This window comes from Meriones unguiculatus, chromosome 9, assembly GCF_030254825.1.
Source record: "Meriones unguiculatus strain TT.TT164.6M chromosome 9, Bangor_MerUng_6.1, whole genome shotgun sequence".
NCBI lineage: Eukaryota > Metazoa > Chordata > Mammalia > Rodentia > Muridae > Meriones > Meriones unguiculatus.
In genome coordinates this window covers 64,913,004-64,927,636 of record NC_083357.1, presented here as the reverse complement: position 1 = coordinate 64,927,636, position 14,633 = coordinate 64,913,004, and the positions used below count along the sequence as shown (strand labels likewise).

General features: G+C 45.5%; 1 protein-coding gene across 1 annotated transcript in view; it reads left to right on the top strand.

Annotated features, from left to right (window-relative positions):
- Positions 1-14,633, top strand: part of Dock5 (dedicator of cytokinesis 5) — a 179,125-nt gene that overhangs the window by 53,041 nt on the left and 111,451 nt on the right. The window contains exon 3 of the mRNA XM_021635507.2: positions 12,084-12,124. Coding sequence (XP_021491182.1) covers positions 12,084-12,124 — 41 coding nt within the window. The remainder of the gene's footprint in view (positions 1-12,083; positions 12,125-14,633) is intronic.

Below are 14,633 nucleotides of genomic sequence, written 5' to 3'. Positions count from 1 at the left end.
TATGACATGCAATAGGCCCTCGGCAAAAGTCTGGAGTGAGTGCAGGTGAAATAGGAAAGTGACAAGCTGCGAGGCACTCCCGAGATCTCCTGCCCTCTGCAGCCCACAAGAGGACCTGGCTATTACATCTTTTTTTTGGCTTTAACCTGAAACAGCAGCTTTAATAAGATATAACTCAAATGCCACAGAAGTTTATCCACACAGTCTTACCATTCTGAGGTTCTTTACTAAGCACACTGTACGGTGAGTTGAGCAGCTGTCAATCACTGTCTACTTTCGTAACCCCTAACTGTACCTCTTATCAGCTGTTCCCCTGACTCTAGGCAAACACGTGCCTGCTTTCAGCTTCCGTGAGTTTGTTTGTGCTCAACTTTTAGAGTAATGCAGCCAAGCTGTGTGTGGTGGTGCTTTGTGGCTGGCTTCTTCTGGTTGGCATAGTGCTTTCAGGGTTCATGCACACTCTAGCAAGCGTTAATACTTCATTTCTCTTTCTTTCTGTTAGCGTCCATTGCGTGGATGTACCACAGAGTTCATCTGTGCATCATCAGATGGGTATTGGAGCTGTTTAGACCTTTCAAACCATAATGCTGCTGTAAACGTTCCCTGGGCCAGCTTGGTGTGGGTGTGTTTTGATTTCTGCAGGAGCCGTAACTGCTCTGTTGTCATATGCTAACTCTATTTAAAAGTTTGAGAAACTCCTAGGGTGCGTAATCTTTGACATAAAACAGGAAGACCTCAGTCTTTAGAGAGCTGCTCTCACTGGTGTCTTGTATCATGTGACACCCCCCACCCCAGCTTAATTTGTTACTGAAAGATGAAAGAAGGAAGTGAGTTGATAGGGAGGCTTTATACTGCTTCTTGTTTGTAGTTCCTCCAGAGTTGCTTGCCTTTAGAGACTGTCAGAGAAGAGAAGGCTTCGGTGCTGAAGCCAGTTCCCCTTGCCAGTCCTCTTTGGCACCCGTCTGCCTGTGGTTGGCACTGCCACTTTGCTTCTCTAACCCTGGATGGTGTTTGGCAACAAGACACCCATACTGGCTTGTGAATGGTCTTTCCTTCCCGAGATCCATGAGCATGTGGGCAGAGACACTGGACACTTGAGCTGCAGCCTGCTCCACACCTACCATGTGCCCTGAAAGCACAGGAGATGCTCTAACTCTGGCCAAACGAGGGATAAGACAGCCAGGTGCTAAGGTTTGCCTAGAATGACAGACAAGACAAGGAAGTAAGTTAAAAAAATATCCAGATACTTATTGTGAGGACAAGAGGGTGATGCCACCGAGACTATAGAGGGAAGAAAAGATGGGGGTCTATGATAGATTAGGTAGTTCACTCTTGCCTTAGTTAACTGTCCCTGAACAAGGTGCTTCAACTCTCTTCTTGTCCTGAATGCCCCATGTAAATCTGGGTCACTTGGAAGTGACCAACCAGAGGGGTACATTGACCTATGTGTACATTACATTATACATGCAAGGTGTCAGCATCCAATCACCTGAGAGCGTTCCCTCCTGTGATTAATCTAATGCTACTACAGATGGCTTCAAGCCCAGGACCTGCTGTACTGCTGGTGCTGGCTTTCTGTGCTGAGTTCATAACCACTGACAAATATGTCAATACCATAAGCCACTCAGCATCCTTGGGGCATGGGTGGCTGGTGTAATTAGGGCCTCTGAGGTCAGCACACATAGGCAGCTCCTGGGAGAAGCAGCCAAGTGAAAGGATGTCTCAGAGGTATTCTGAGTTCTGCAGGGGCAGCTGCAGAATGAAGCTTAGTATTCAGAGTAGGTTTCATTTGGTGTTTTGCCTGCCTGTATGTCTGTGTGAGGGCATCAGGTCTCGGATTTACAGGCAATTGTGAGCTGCCGTGTGGGCGCTGGGAATTGAACCTGGGTCCTCAGGAAGGGCAGTCAGTGCTCTTAACCGCTGAGCCATCTCTCCAGCCTCCAGAGTAAGTTTTAAAGACTCAGAGGCTAACACAAATATTTCGACAAGAAACAGGGAAAATGGGCCGCCCTGGAATGTTGAAATGGAGTAAGAAGTGTGGACACTCAGAGCTTCCCTCTCTCCACATGTTATTTTGTATACAACAAGGCTCTTAAAACTCTGCCCTGATCAGAAAGCCCATTCCTAGATGCAGGCTGAGTATCTGTTATCCAGGATGCTTAGAAGCAGAGGTTTAATTGCTTTTGGAGTGTTTACATATTACATACATATCATAAAACATTGTGGGAACCCAAGTGAAAACGCAGAATTCATTGATGCGTCACGTACACCTGTCACACATGACCTGAAGGTAATTTTATAGAGTATTTTTTTTAGTGTATCTGCCTTTTGACTGCAACCCGTCATACGGTCAGGAGTGGAATTTTCTACTTAGGACTTCCTTCCAGAGTCCGACAGGTTTTGAACTTTGGAGGCTTGCATTTTGGCTTTTTAAAGGGCTGTTCGGCCTGTACTATGGAAAGAAACCCAAATGGATTCTGACTTGGGCAGTGCATGCTTTGACTCTCACTTGCATATAGCAGGTGTTTGCAAGTAGGTGCAGAAAATGGTGTTAAACACGCCACTTCCCTGGTGGTCAATTTTGTCCTCGTGGTTAGTGGACCCTCCCAACAGAGACTTGACAAAGAAGAGGGTGCTTTGGAAGATTTTTCTTCTAGCAGAGGCTTAGCGGTCATCCTCTTGAAGGGTTGTAACTGGAACCCCTCGTGCATCATGTGACGCCTTTCTGAGAGTGTCTAATTCAGAATGCTTAATCACATGCTACAGTCCTGTATGATCATGACCGTTAAACAGGTAGCCTGGAAGCCATTGTTTTCTCCTTCATACTCATCTCTTTATTTCATCAGCCTTGTTCAGTGGCCGTAAGCCAAGTGACCAAAAGAACAACAACAACAACAGAAAGCAAATGAATTGAACAGAATCAGGAGCTGAGGATGAGGATGTGCCTCCGCGGTAGAGCACTCACCTAGTGTGCAAAAGCTCCCAGGTCCAATCCCAGAAGCCACCAAGACAAAGTTTTAGGCCGACAAGATGGCCGGACTGATGAAAGCACTTGCAATGAAAGCCTTGTGGCCTGAGTTTACCTTTCAGAACCTGTAGCGGCAGAAAGAAAACCGACTTTCTGACTTCCACATGCATGTGACACCGAAACACACACACACGCACAGACACATGTTAACAGTATCTTAATTTCCTGGATGAGAGCTGCTTTCGGACCCTCCATATGTTTGCAGTGCCCTCTTAATCAAGATCCTGGGAGGTTTGTTATAATTCTGAGTCCATTCTGTCTCTGTGACCTAGTTATAGCAACAACTGCCTTTCCAGACGTAAGCGTCAGTGAGCCCAGCGGCTCGAGTCTCATGGCGAGCTCTGCGTGCAGACATTTGGCTTTGGCTTGGGAAAGCAGATCAGGCCCTGTGGTGTTTTGTTGAGGGGGCACGGTCACTTCCCACATCTGCTTGACCTCAGTCACACCTCTGGGAACATTCTTTCCTGAACTGTGTTTTTCTAAAGACATGTGGTGGTGGGAGTCTGTTTAGGAGAGACTTTAATTAAACGGCACAGCCATTGAAATGTCTCTTCGGCAGAACGGATCTGTGTGTGTGTCCCTGTAGCGTGTTTGTGTTGCACATGTGTTTGTGTGTGTGAGTACTTGCACATATGCATGTGAAAAGAAGAGGCCAACCTCTCTGCCTTTCCTCAGGAGCTACACAGCTTCTTTGTTGAGACAGCATCTTCTACTGGGATTTGACACTAGCCAGTTAGGCTGGCTGGCTGGGTAGGTATCCTATCTTCCCCCTCCAGTGTTGAAAGCATAAGTGTTCACTGTCACACCCAGCATTTCACATGGGTGCTCAGGAGCAAACTTAGTTCCTCATGCTTGTGTGGCAAGGCCTTTACAAAGCTGTCCCCCAGCCTTCAGATCAAGCTTTCTACAACAGAGAATGCCATCTCCTATTTTTTTTCTTTCAAGATAATGCTTGACTGTGCTCCTGAAATGCGTCCTAACACATGTTATTTGGACATAGGCATCCGTCCAATCTCCTGATGTGGAAATTTCGACTCTTTCCTGAGTGGTACCTTCATTCCATTATCCACCGTATACTCGGACTTGGCACTGACCCATTTGGGCGGCTGCCTGTGAATCTACAGAGACAACTGAACCTGAAAACAGAAGTTTCTGGACTGCCCCAAAGGAATGTTCCCAGCAGCTCCCTCTCCGACTGATTTCAGGGATGGTGGTTAGATCAAGTGGTGGGAAAGGAGCACAGAAGAGCAGAGAAAGCTTCTTATACCTCATCCATGCTTTTGATTTCTGGGCTATTCACCTTTTGTGTGTGTGTGTGTGTGTGTGTGTGTGTGTGTATATAAAGCTTTATAGATAGGGTGTCCTTAAACTACCCTGTGCCAAGATTCGCTTAAGGATAAGGGAATTGGAGACCAGAGTGACCATGCTGCCCCATCTAGAGGAGAAGTTCTGTGAAGACCCCTAGGGCAAGGCGTGTCCCTTGCCTTGCATTGAACACATTTGGATAGGTCGCCTCTTGCCTGTTCATTGTAACTTGGCCCCTCTTCTGGAGGTACCCTAACATCTGGAGCAGGTCTCTCTGCTTGTCTGTGGCGTTATTTTCTAGTTGAAAGTGGAGATCTCTGGTTTCTGTTACCACCAATTCTAGGTAAGCTTAGTGTTTGCAGTCAGAGTTAGAGTTTATAGTGGAATGGCCTTAATGTGATCTTAGTGCGAATGGGATCCAATGCAAGAATGGCTTCTAAGAGACTCGAGGCCTCATTACATTAGGTTGGTAGTGATCTCCAGAGCCCAGACGTGTTGTTCTCATGAGGGAGCAAGGCCTTGTCCCAGGCGGTCCTGCCAGCTCTACCCACTGTCATGTTACACTTGTGTGGCTTGTAGGTACAGATTTTCATTCGCACTCCTTCCAGGAGTCTGACTAGGCCAAGGAGACAATGTGTTCTCATTGGCATGTTCATCAAATGTTTTTCAAGTCTTGATGGGTGCCATGGTCTGCAAACAAGAATCCTTTTAACTTTAAAATAAATGTTGAAGTGGCTAAAGAGATGGCCCAGTGGCTTAAACTACTTACTGTGCTTCCAGAGGACCCAAGTTAGGTTTCCAGTACCCACATCAGGTGTCTCACAAACATTAACTCCAGCTACAGGGATCTAATGCCTCTAGTCTTGGGAGGCACCTGAACGCACATGCTTACAACCCCCACACAGACACAGAACACCTATATAATTAAAAATGATACAAAAAAAACCAAAAACACGTTGAACAAAAAGTGATCAGAATCTATTATATACAGGCATGAAATTGTCAAAACAAACTTAATTAACTAAGTAAAAAAAAAAAAAAAAGTTGAAGCTGGGTGTGATGGTGCAGGCAGGCCTGTAATTCCAATTGGAAGCTAAAGCAGGAAGCTCAGGTGTTCAAGGACACCCGAGGCTACATGGCATGTTTGAAGCCAGCCTCAGCTACGTGATGTCCGTCTCAAAAACAAAATGAAATTAAAGCCACACTGTTTCTTGCTCAGGTGGAATGCATATCCCTCGTGGCGGCTGGGCCCGGGATTAAGGCCTCCTCTTAACTGAGTTCTGAGTGTCCAGTTTGCTGTCCTCACAGCAAGGCCATGGAAGACAGCCTGACCGGAGGGAAAGAAAGCCCTGTGTTTATCTGTGAAGATTGCTTATTTATTTTTAAGTCATGAGGCTGTTAGGTACTCTGGGCTCTTCAGACTCAAGCTTCCATCATCACCCTTACTTGCCAAAGGGCTGATGGATTTATCCCGAGCAAAGAAATTGACCTCCACTATCTCTGGGTCCTTTGCTGTCTTGTTTGTTTGCTTTTTTTGTTGTTGGTTTGTTTGCTTGTTTTTTTTTTTGTTTGTTTGTTTGTTTTTTGTTTTTTTACCTTTCGGCTTATTTGCAAGAGCGCTCTGTCTTTAGATGTGAACAGCTGAGGCTCAGGGCTCTGGGAGGCAGCGAGGATGCTCCCTGGGGATGGAGCCAGACCACTGTCCTCTGTAATGAGGGATTTCATACGGAGACTTTCTTCATCCTGTGAGATCTGGCCTCCAGCTGGCTCAGGATTCCCTGAGGTTCTGCAGATCTCTGTTTGAGGGGTATCTCACCAGGTTCTGACCCTGGAAAGCTGACAGGTTTACCTCGTCCACGGGGTGTGTGTGTGTGTGTGTGTGTGCAACCTTTGACTCTGGCCTGATTAAGCAAGCAGGCTTGAGACAGTTAAAGGGAAAACAACAGGATTTAGCACCTGCTCCTCCTCTGCCGATGCTGCCTCCTCTCTGCCCTGTGTGTCATGTGGACGCTATAAACAGCGACTCCCTCCCCGTTCCCTGGCTTTTAATTTCTGAGGGGATAAACATAATTTATTGATCTTTTATATGTGCGAGAGCAGGGACGCACATTTGTCTTTTGATGGCAAAGTAGAAGGCGTTTGTATGGAACATTGTGTAAGTCACCCATCGAACGGTGCTTTCATTCCCTGGGAAGCCTTCAGCATTCCCCAGTAATTGCCTGAGTCTGGAACATATTCATAAGATGCTCTTTTGTGAGCCAGCATCCCCAAGCAGTTCCATTAAAGGCCCCTTTGTATTCCATTACTTGTTTATGGATCTGTTTCCTTCCGTCTTAAAGACGGTGTCTGATACACTCCACTTCAAGAAGTGTTTTTATGTATAATGAATGAATGGTCACATGAGCCATGTAAACCTCAGCCCTGATGGGTCTCCTCAGAGATTTCTAACCATACTTCCCCGAGCAGCTAATCTGCTGAAGTAAGCCTTCCCCACAGACGCTTTCATTCCTTCTGGACTTGAATCCCTGTGTGAAGTTTTGTTTCTATGCCTGTGTTGTGTCTATAAATTCTTCCCCCCCCTCCTTTGTGTTATAAAGTAAAAATTAGGGCAGAGAAACACTCCATGACTTGGTTTCTTGGCATGTGTAACTATTGATTGAGTAAATTAATTGCTGGAACTTTTGGGAATAGTACAAACTCATTCAAAATCCGTTTGGGAACATGCTAGGATTAACTAGGATGGATAATTTCATTGATGAGACTCAATACAAAGGACAGGCACGGAAAAAGATATCTGTTATTTTTCACACCTGACTCAAACTCATTTCAGAGGCATCGCCAAATGAAAGATCCAACCATGTATGAATGACGCCTTTCTGTTAGAGGGGATTAATTTATATAGTAATTTCCACTTGTTATTTTTTTTCTTCCTTTCCCTTTTCACATTTAAAGACTTCAGGGCAAACTTTGCATGCTGTACAATGCATTTAGATAAACAGTAGGATAGGTTTTATCAAATGACAAAGCCTGCACAACTTAGCCCGGAGTGGGAGTGTTCTGAGCACCTTTCTTTCATATGCTTCCCACCCCAATGATTGGTCCCTGTTCTTACTTCCATTACTAACTATTAGCTTTACCTGCTAACCAGGCCTGTGTCAGTGGGATTATAAATGTCTACTGTCTGGGTTCTTTCGCTCATGATAATGGCTTTCAGACTCATTCGTAGAGTTGTACATGGGTAATTTTCTGTATTGCTAAGTAGTACTCGTGGGATAAACCCGCCATGATTCGTTCACTCAAATGGCACTGTGCCTTCCGAGTCCCACATTAAGCCGGAAAGAATTAAAACTTCGTTAAGCATTCTTGTAAAGCAACTTTGCATTATGTTTCCATTCATCTTGAGTAAATATCTAGGCACGAGACTATTGCTAAGTCATAGGATATGTGTAAATTTAGAAGAAATTACCAGCATGGTAATGGAGAGGTTTATATTGTTGTGATAAAGCTCCATGACCTAAAGCAACTGGGGGAGGAAAGAGTTTATTTCCTCTTCTATTTCCATATCACAGTTCATTATAGAAGAAAGTCAAGGCCGGGACCTGGAGGCAGGAACTGATATATAGGCTGCGGATGAACACTGTTTAGTGGCCTGTTCCTCATGGTTTGCTCATCCTGTTTTTTTCATACAACTCAGGAGCACCGCCCAGAGACAGCACCACCCATAGCAAGCTTCGCCCTCCCTCATGAGAATGTCGCATGGGCCTGCCCACAGGCAATAGAGAGATACTTTCTCAAATAAGATTCTTTCTTCCTCGATCTGTCTAGATTTGTGCCGGGTTGATGAAGACCAACCAGCACAAGTGTCCAATTACTCCCAACCCTTGTGGGCACAGTCAGTCTCTTTGGCCGTAGTCATTCTAGTGGGTGTATGGTGGTGTCCAATTGTGTCTTTTTAAATGAAAGATATAATTACATAAAAGTCACTATATTTAGCGTATAATTCGATGAGTTTTGACAAGTGTATGTAATCATGAAATACAACCGTTATTAATATATTTGTCTTAGTTACTATTCTGTTGCTGTGAAGAGATACCATGGCCAAGGCAACTTATTTGAAAAACAAAACAAAACATTGAATTGGGGACTTCCTTACAGTTTCAGTGGCCAAATCCATGACCATTGTGGTACAGAGCATGGCAGCAAGCTTGCATGGCATTGTAGCAGTGGCTGAGAGGACAATTAAAACTTAGCCTGCCTCACCAACTCTGTAAATGCTTGCATCATCCAATAATCCAAATCCATTATATTTGTTCATTTCTAATGCACGTTATTGGGATTGTTATGGCTGGTTCCAGTGGTAGGAGGCTATGTCCTGGTCACATTTCTTTTCCCTTTTATCTTGATTCTCTCTGGGCTGACCTCTGACAGAAATGTCTCCCTACCATTAATATGGTCGACTATTAAATGATAATTATCATTATGTATGATTCTCCTTGGGCCTTGAGCTGCCATGCCAGTCTGCTCCCTCTGCCCACCCGTCCCACAGTACACATGTCCAGTGTTCCACAGCATGCTTGTAGGACACAGTTGTTCAGGGAGGGAAGCCCAAGGGTACGCCTCCCATGCCTCCTACCTTCTCCAAGGCTTTCCTTTTTAAAATCTTCCCATACCGTAGAGCAGCAGTAAGAGCCAAGCACCTTTTCTTTCTCCATTCTTGCCCATTTGCTAGTGAAGCCAGGAGCAACTCAAGCTGCTTCTAAATACAGTCTCTGTCTTCTCATCACTTCCCATTTTCAATGCACCCACCAGTCTCCCTGTTCCTACTGCTTCTCACCTCCCAGGGTCCATTCTTGTACAGCAGCCAGATGGATTTTTTTTCAAAGCGCAAAACATGATGGCATTTCAAACTCTCCTCCTCTTCTTTGCTTCCCGTTCTTCTTAGGCTAAAGCTCAGGTTCCACACGGTACATGGCACTTTTGCCTGGGGTGACACCTTTGCCAGTGCATTAGTGTCACCAGGGATTCCTGGGGAGGTGGCCCAGGCATCAGTATTTTATAAAGTTCCCTGGCGAGTCTAATGGGTGTCCGGAATGGAGACCCACACTCTCCTCACCCTCATGGTGCCTTTTCCCAGTCTCCCTCTCTTCCTCTGAGCCCTGTCTTTAGACAGAATTCTTGCCTCATAGCCTTTTCACTGGATTTGCTCCTGTCTGGACGTTTCTCCCTAGTCATTTTCCTGCCTGGTTCCTTTTAGTTTCTCAGACTGATCTGTCTTTGATCATCTTATCTAATCAAATATCCATGTCCCCAGACACTGCACATTACTCTGTCTGAGCTCATTATGAGTTGTGTCCTCAGCTCAGCTCATTTATGCAATATCTATGTGATAGCAACACTTGCTCTCCACAGCTAAATTTTGGTTGAACTACCACGGAAGGAGGAGAAGAACCAGGTAGGGACACTTGTTAGGTGGAGGCCATCCCCTGGACAGGCAGGTAGGATGAGCAGATGGTAGAGTCTTGTCTGACGAAAGTTACCGAGAGCTTGATAAAGCCAGTAAATTTGCCTGTGGAATTAGGAACTCTGATAGTTTCCAATCAGAGATTATCCAGGATTGGGCCAGTCCCCAAGAAACTGACATGACTTTGTACCCCAAAAGGGCAGTGCAGGTTGCCATGGTCGCTGGAACATATTTTTGGAGACTCACTTAGATGTAGTTAAGATGCCCCCTCTGGCCAGTTCCTTTTGTTGTAACTGCGTGGTAATTTAGGAGCGTACCTGCCATTTCCTACCGCGTGTTCTCTGCTTGACTGCAGACTGCTTTCTGATACACCAGTCGCTGCCTCTGCATGGTGAGGTGTACTGAAGCCTGACTGCAAACTGTACTTAATTAGGATAATTTTGTATTGAACCTTGAGAATTAATAGGAAAACTGCAGTCTTGTTTGTATTGCAACCCAGTTTTATGATATAGGAATAACAAAACCCCTGTGCGCTGTGATCATAGCCTTGGGAATTATTAGCAAACATTAGTAGCTGCACTCCTTTTTTCTTTTTTTATTATTTATTACAATTTATTCACTTTATATAGTAGCTGCATTCTTATTAAGTATTCGCTCACACTCCCCAGATGTAGATTAGGTCCCTACCGTGCCTGCTGCTGAGGAAAATAAGTGTTCAGTTTGACAAGTCCAGATTAATAATTTTGTGCTTTTTCCTAGCAGTTTTAAAGACTGTGATTCTAGAGACACGCTCGAGGGTTATATGGAAATCTTTTTCCCCCCAAGATGACGGGTTTAGGAAACCTAATTTTGTGATGAATGGCTGTGTAAAACACTATTTACAGGCGTGTAGATGCATTCTTCTGGGCAAGTGGGTCGAAGTCTGTCTTGTGACTCCCTGGCTTTATAGGGCTTGAAAAGTGAAAACTGCCTCACCTGCTCTTTCTTGGTGTCACCCGCACTCCGCCCTTGATCTACGGTGATATGGAAGCCAGCCATTCCTGCAAAACTGTATTCATATCTTAGCAGAAACAAGACTGCGGAGGGGTCTTGACTCCCCTTGAATCAGGGGAGGAATGTTCAGTGTACTCCAGCTTAACCTTATTGTCTGTACGATAGCTTCCTGAAGGGAGACCAGTGTCTCTGTGGAGAGACCTTTTCTTCAGCCCCTTACCTTGCTTGATACAGGGTATAATCCCATACCAAAGCTCCCCCCTCTGCAACACAGCAAATCCTTACATTCTTTAGTTTCACTGACAATTTAAAGTTTGTGAAAGTGTTATTCAGTTTGCACCCAAAGAAGTAAGCTCAATTTTATACTTGTAACATGTAAAAACACAAAGTATGGGACTGTTTTCTGATTGGTATTTTAAACAAACGTGAGATAGCTCAAGAGGTGTGCTGGCAGATGCCTGCAATCCTACCTACAGACTGCGTCCACTTACCGCCTACTTCCATGATTCTGTTTACAGTAGCGTCTTCCTGAGGCAAGATGACCACTGACTGCCTTCCAAGATGCCTTGGGTGAATGGGCCTGGCTATAAGAAAGACCAAGTGTTCAGTTGTTTTTTTTATACAAAATACTTGTTTATGGACACCCTAAGTTGTGTACTCCATGACAAATGGGAGAATGTCTGTATATAAATACCTCAATGGGATTTTGCAAAAGAACGAAAGCTCGGTACGGTGTATGGTGTTATTTTTGACATCTCAGCGCTTGGGAGGCTCAGGCCAGGTCCTCCACAACAGCAACAGGTGCTCGTAACTGCTGAGTCATCTCTCAGCCCCCTCTGTGAAGATTTTAAGTCTTGTGGTCAGTAAGGGAATATGACTGTAACCTAGAGCTTTACTGTGTAAGAGTCAGAATGGTTCACAGTCTAAGGCAGTGGTTCTCAGCCTTCCTAACGAAGTGACCCTTCAATACATACAGTTCCTCAGGTTGTAGTGACCCCAACCATAAAGTTATTTTCACTGCTAGTTCATAACCGTAACTGTGCTATTATGAATAGCACAATTATGAATTATAATGTGAATGTTTGTGTTTTCCAGTGTTCTTGGGTGACCCCTGTGAAAGGGTCCCAAAGGGGTCATAACCCACAGGTTGAGAACTACTGCTCTAAAGGTTTCATCGGTACTGATCTCTTGGTCTCCATCGCGGAATTGCTGATGGAACACGAGAATGTATGTTGCTGATGTCGTTTCGTTCTCCCAGGAAACATAAAATGTTCTGTTTCTCCCCTTCCCCCGCAGGCTGGTACAGAGGATACGCCCTACAGAACAGATCTAAAAAGGTATGACACACTGTTCTTACTTCCTTTGGCCGTCCTCTAGCTCTGTGTTGTGCTGTGCGATCCCTTTATCTGCTGTCTCTAGAGCAGGTTTGCTTTCTTTCCAATGACTCTTCCTTTGATCTGAGAACAAATACTTGGGCCCCAGTGCTCAAGAGGAAGAGCGTAAGTTCCATGGGTATGTTTCCCAAAAGCCGATTCAAGTGACCACAGCCCCAGACTTCCTGCTGTCTCCCCTTGGTGCTGAGCAAAGCCGCAGGACAGTAACAGTGCCCCAGGGACCCGTGTCAGGGAGGAAGGGGCAGGACCCACCCTTCCCTGTGTGCTTAATTTCCAGTTGTATACTGCCAGAGCTGAAGGGTCCTGTCAACTGACTCATCCCATCAAACCAGAGCAGTGATTTCAGACTGTGAGGCCCACGGAGTCATTTTCGTTGATTATAACCAACATGTAACAGAAAACAAAGCTGGAAAACAGATGCTTGTGACACGTTTACCTCGGGTTTTTATGCAGTCCGTGCTTTTTATTGCATTTTTTTTTTCGGTATAGTGCTGGACGGTAAATGTGTTTCTTATGATTCACCGTGGGCAGAGTTGGAGAAAACACGGGCCTGGACAGTTTCCTTTCCCAGTGTCAGGGCAACTCATCATCAAACTACAGAAAGTCTAGTAGCTGTGTTAACACACTCCTGGGTTTGCTTTAGACCCCATCAGCGCTTTTCCTTTGATGTTGCTTGCTGGGCCAGTGTGATGTACCAGCGCTTTTCTTTGGCAAGAGCAAAGTTGATACGGCTTTATTATTTCACAGTCAGCTTGTGTGCCAATAGCAGAGGCTGCGAGAAACACTTGAATTTATCGGGGCACGAAGGGTAGAAAAACTGCACAACACGGGCCACATGTAGGCCCGTAGAGGTTGGCCCGTGAAACCCCCAGATCTCAGGAGCGCGCAGAGCCTTCAAACGCCTGCCTGCTCGGTAGAAGTCACCGAAACCTGAAGGCCAGTGTGGCCTCAGTCTCAGTGTTCGCACGCTTGTGTGTACACCCCCCCCACACACACACACATTCTTCCCCTTTGACAATTTCATGATCTAACAAAACAAAGGAACATTTGCTGTCCCTGCAGGTGCCAAGTCCCCCTGGCACGAGTCCCCTCGTTCCTGCCGTGTCCTGGTGGCTGAGCTTTTCTGCAGCCACAGTGAGAGTCCTGTGCCACGTGCCATTTCCAGCTGAGTTGTTTTCACTTGTCTCTTGCTGACTTCAGCATCCCCAGCGTTTCCAGTAGAGATCAGTGTAGCCGTCAGATATGTGGCGTGATGAGAGGATGATAGGAGTGAAGGCCTCCGGGAAGCTGGTGCCTGGCACGCCCACTCCTGCTGGGTGTGAGCTGAGCCCCCTTAGGAGTAAATTTTACTCACCATTGTGGACGTTGTTGTTATGGGTTTTTGTTGTTTTCTTTCAAGAAACAGTGAGAGTTAATGACTGGGCTGGCAAAATGGCTCAGCAGGGGAAAGCACTTGCCACACAGCTCCAGGGACCTAAGTTCAATCCTGGCATCTCACAGTGGGAGGAGAGAGCCACCTCTTGAAGGGTACCCTCTGACCTCCACCAGAGTTCCAAGCCCCGCCCCCCAGCCCCCACAGGTTAACAACTTTTTATTCTGATTTTGTGAGAGAGCAAGAATATCCAGGTCACTTAAATTCTTAGCACTTTCCTTTTTTTATTTTTTTTTATTTTTAATTTTTATTTAATCACCTTACAGCCCAATCCCAGCCCCCTACCCCCATGCCCTTTCCTTTTAAAATTTAATGTGTTAAAGAAAAGTGAACAGAAAACTTTCTTCATGCAAAGCGTATCTGAAATATCAAGAACAACCGTTGTCTGGCAGTACACACCTGTTATTACAGTTACTTAGGAGACTAAGGCAAGTTCAAGGCCAGCCTTAGTAACTTAGTGGTAGCCTGTCTCCAAATGATTAGAATGGCAGACACTACCTAGAGGCTCACATACAAGAGGCCCTCGGGTGGTTCTCACCACCCACTACCACAGTGACAGCAACAACAAAAGCAACAACCAAACCCAGCAGATACTGTCAAAACGAGGTCCAAGATCTTTACCTACGTAAGGGTTTGTCCCAGCGTGGAAGAGCGTGCTTTCCTAATATGTCTGCATCCATCCAGCTAGTGGTGCCCCTGGTCTGACTGAAATAGTAGATGGTCCAGTTAGTGCTTTACGCTTGTGTTTGTAGTATTGCTGGGTTGTTTGTTTGTTTTGTTCTTAATTAAAATTAAGTTCTTCAAAACTGGTACGCTTAAAAATTCACCAAGAGCTCCTCTGTCTCTTGGTAAAGAAAAACATGAGGCCAGGCAGTGGTAATGCAAACCTTTAGTCCCAGCACTGGGAAGGCAGAGGCAGGCGGATCTCTGTGTTCTAGGCCAGCTTGGGCTACAGAACTAATTCCAGGACAGCCAGGGCTACACAGAGAAACCCTGTCTCAAAAAACAAACAAAAGATGT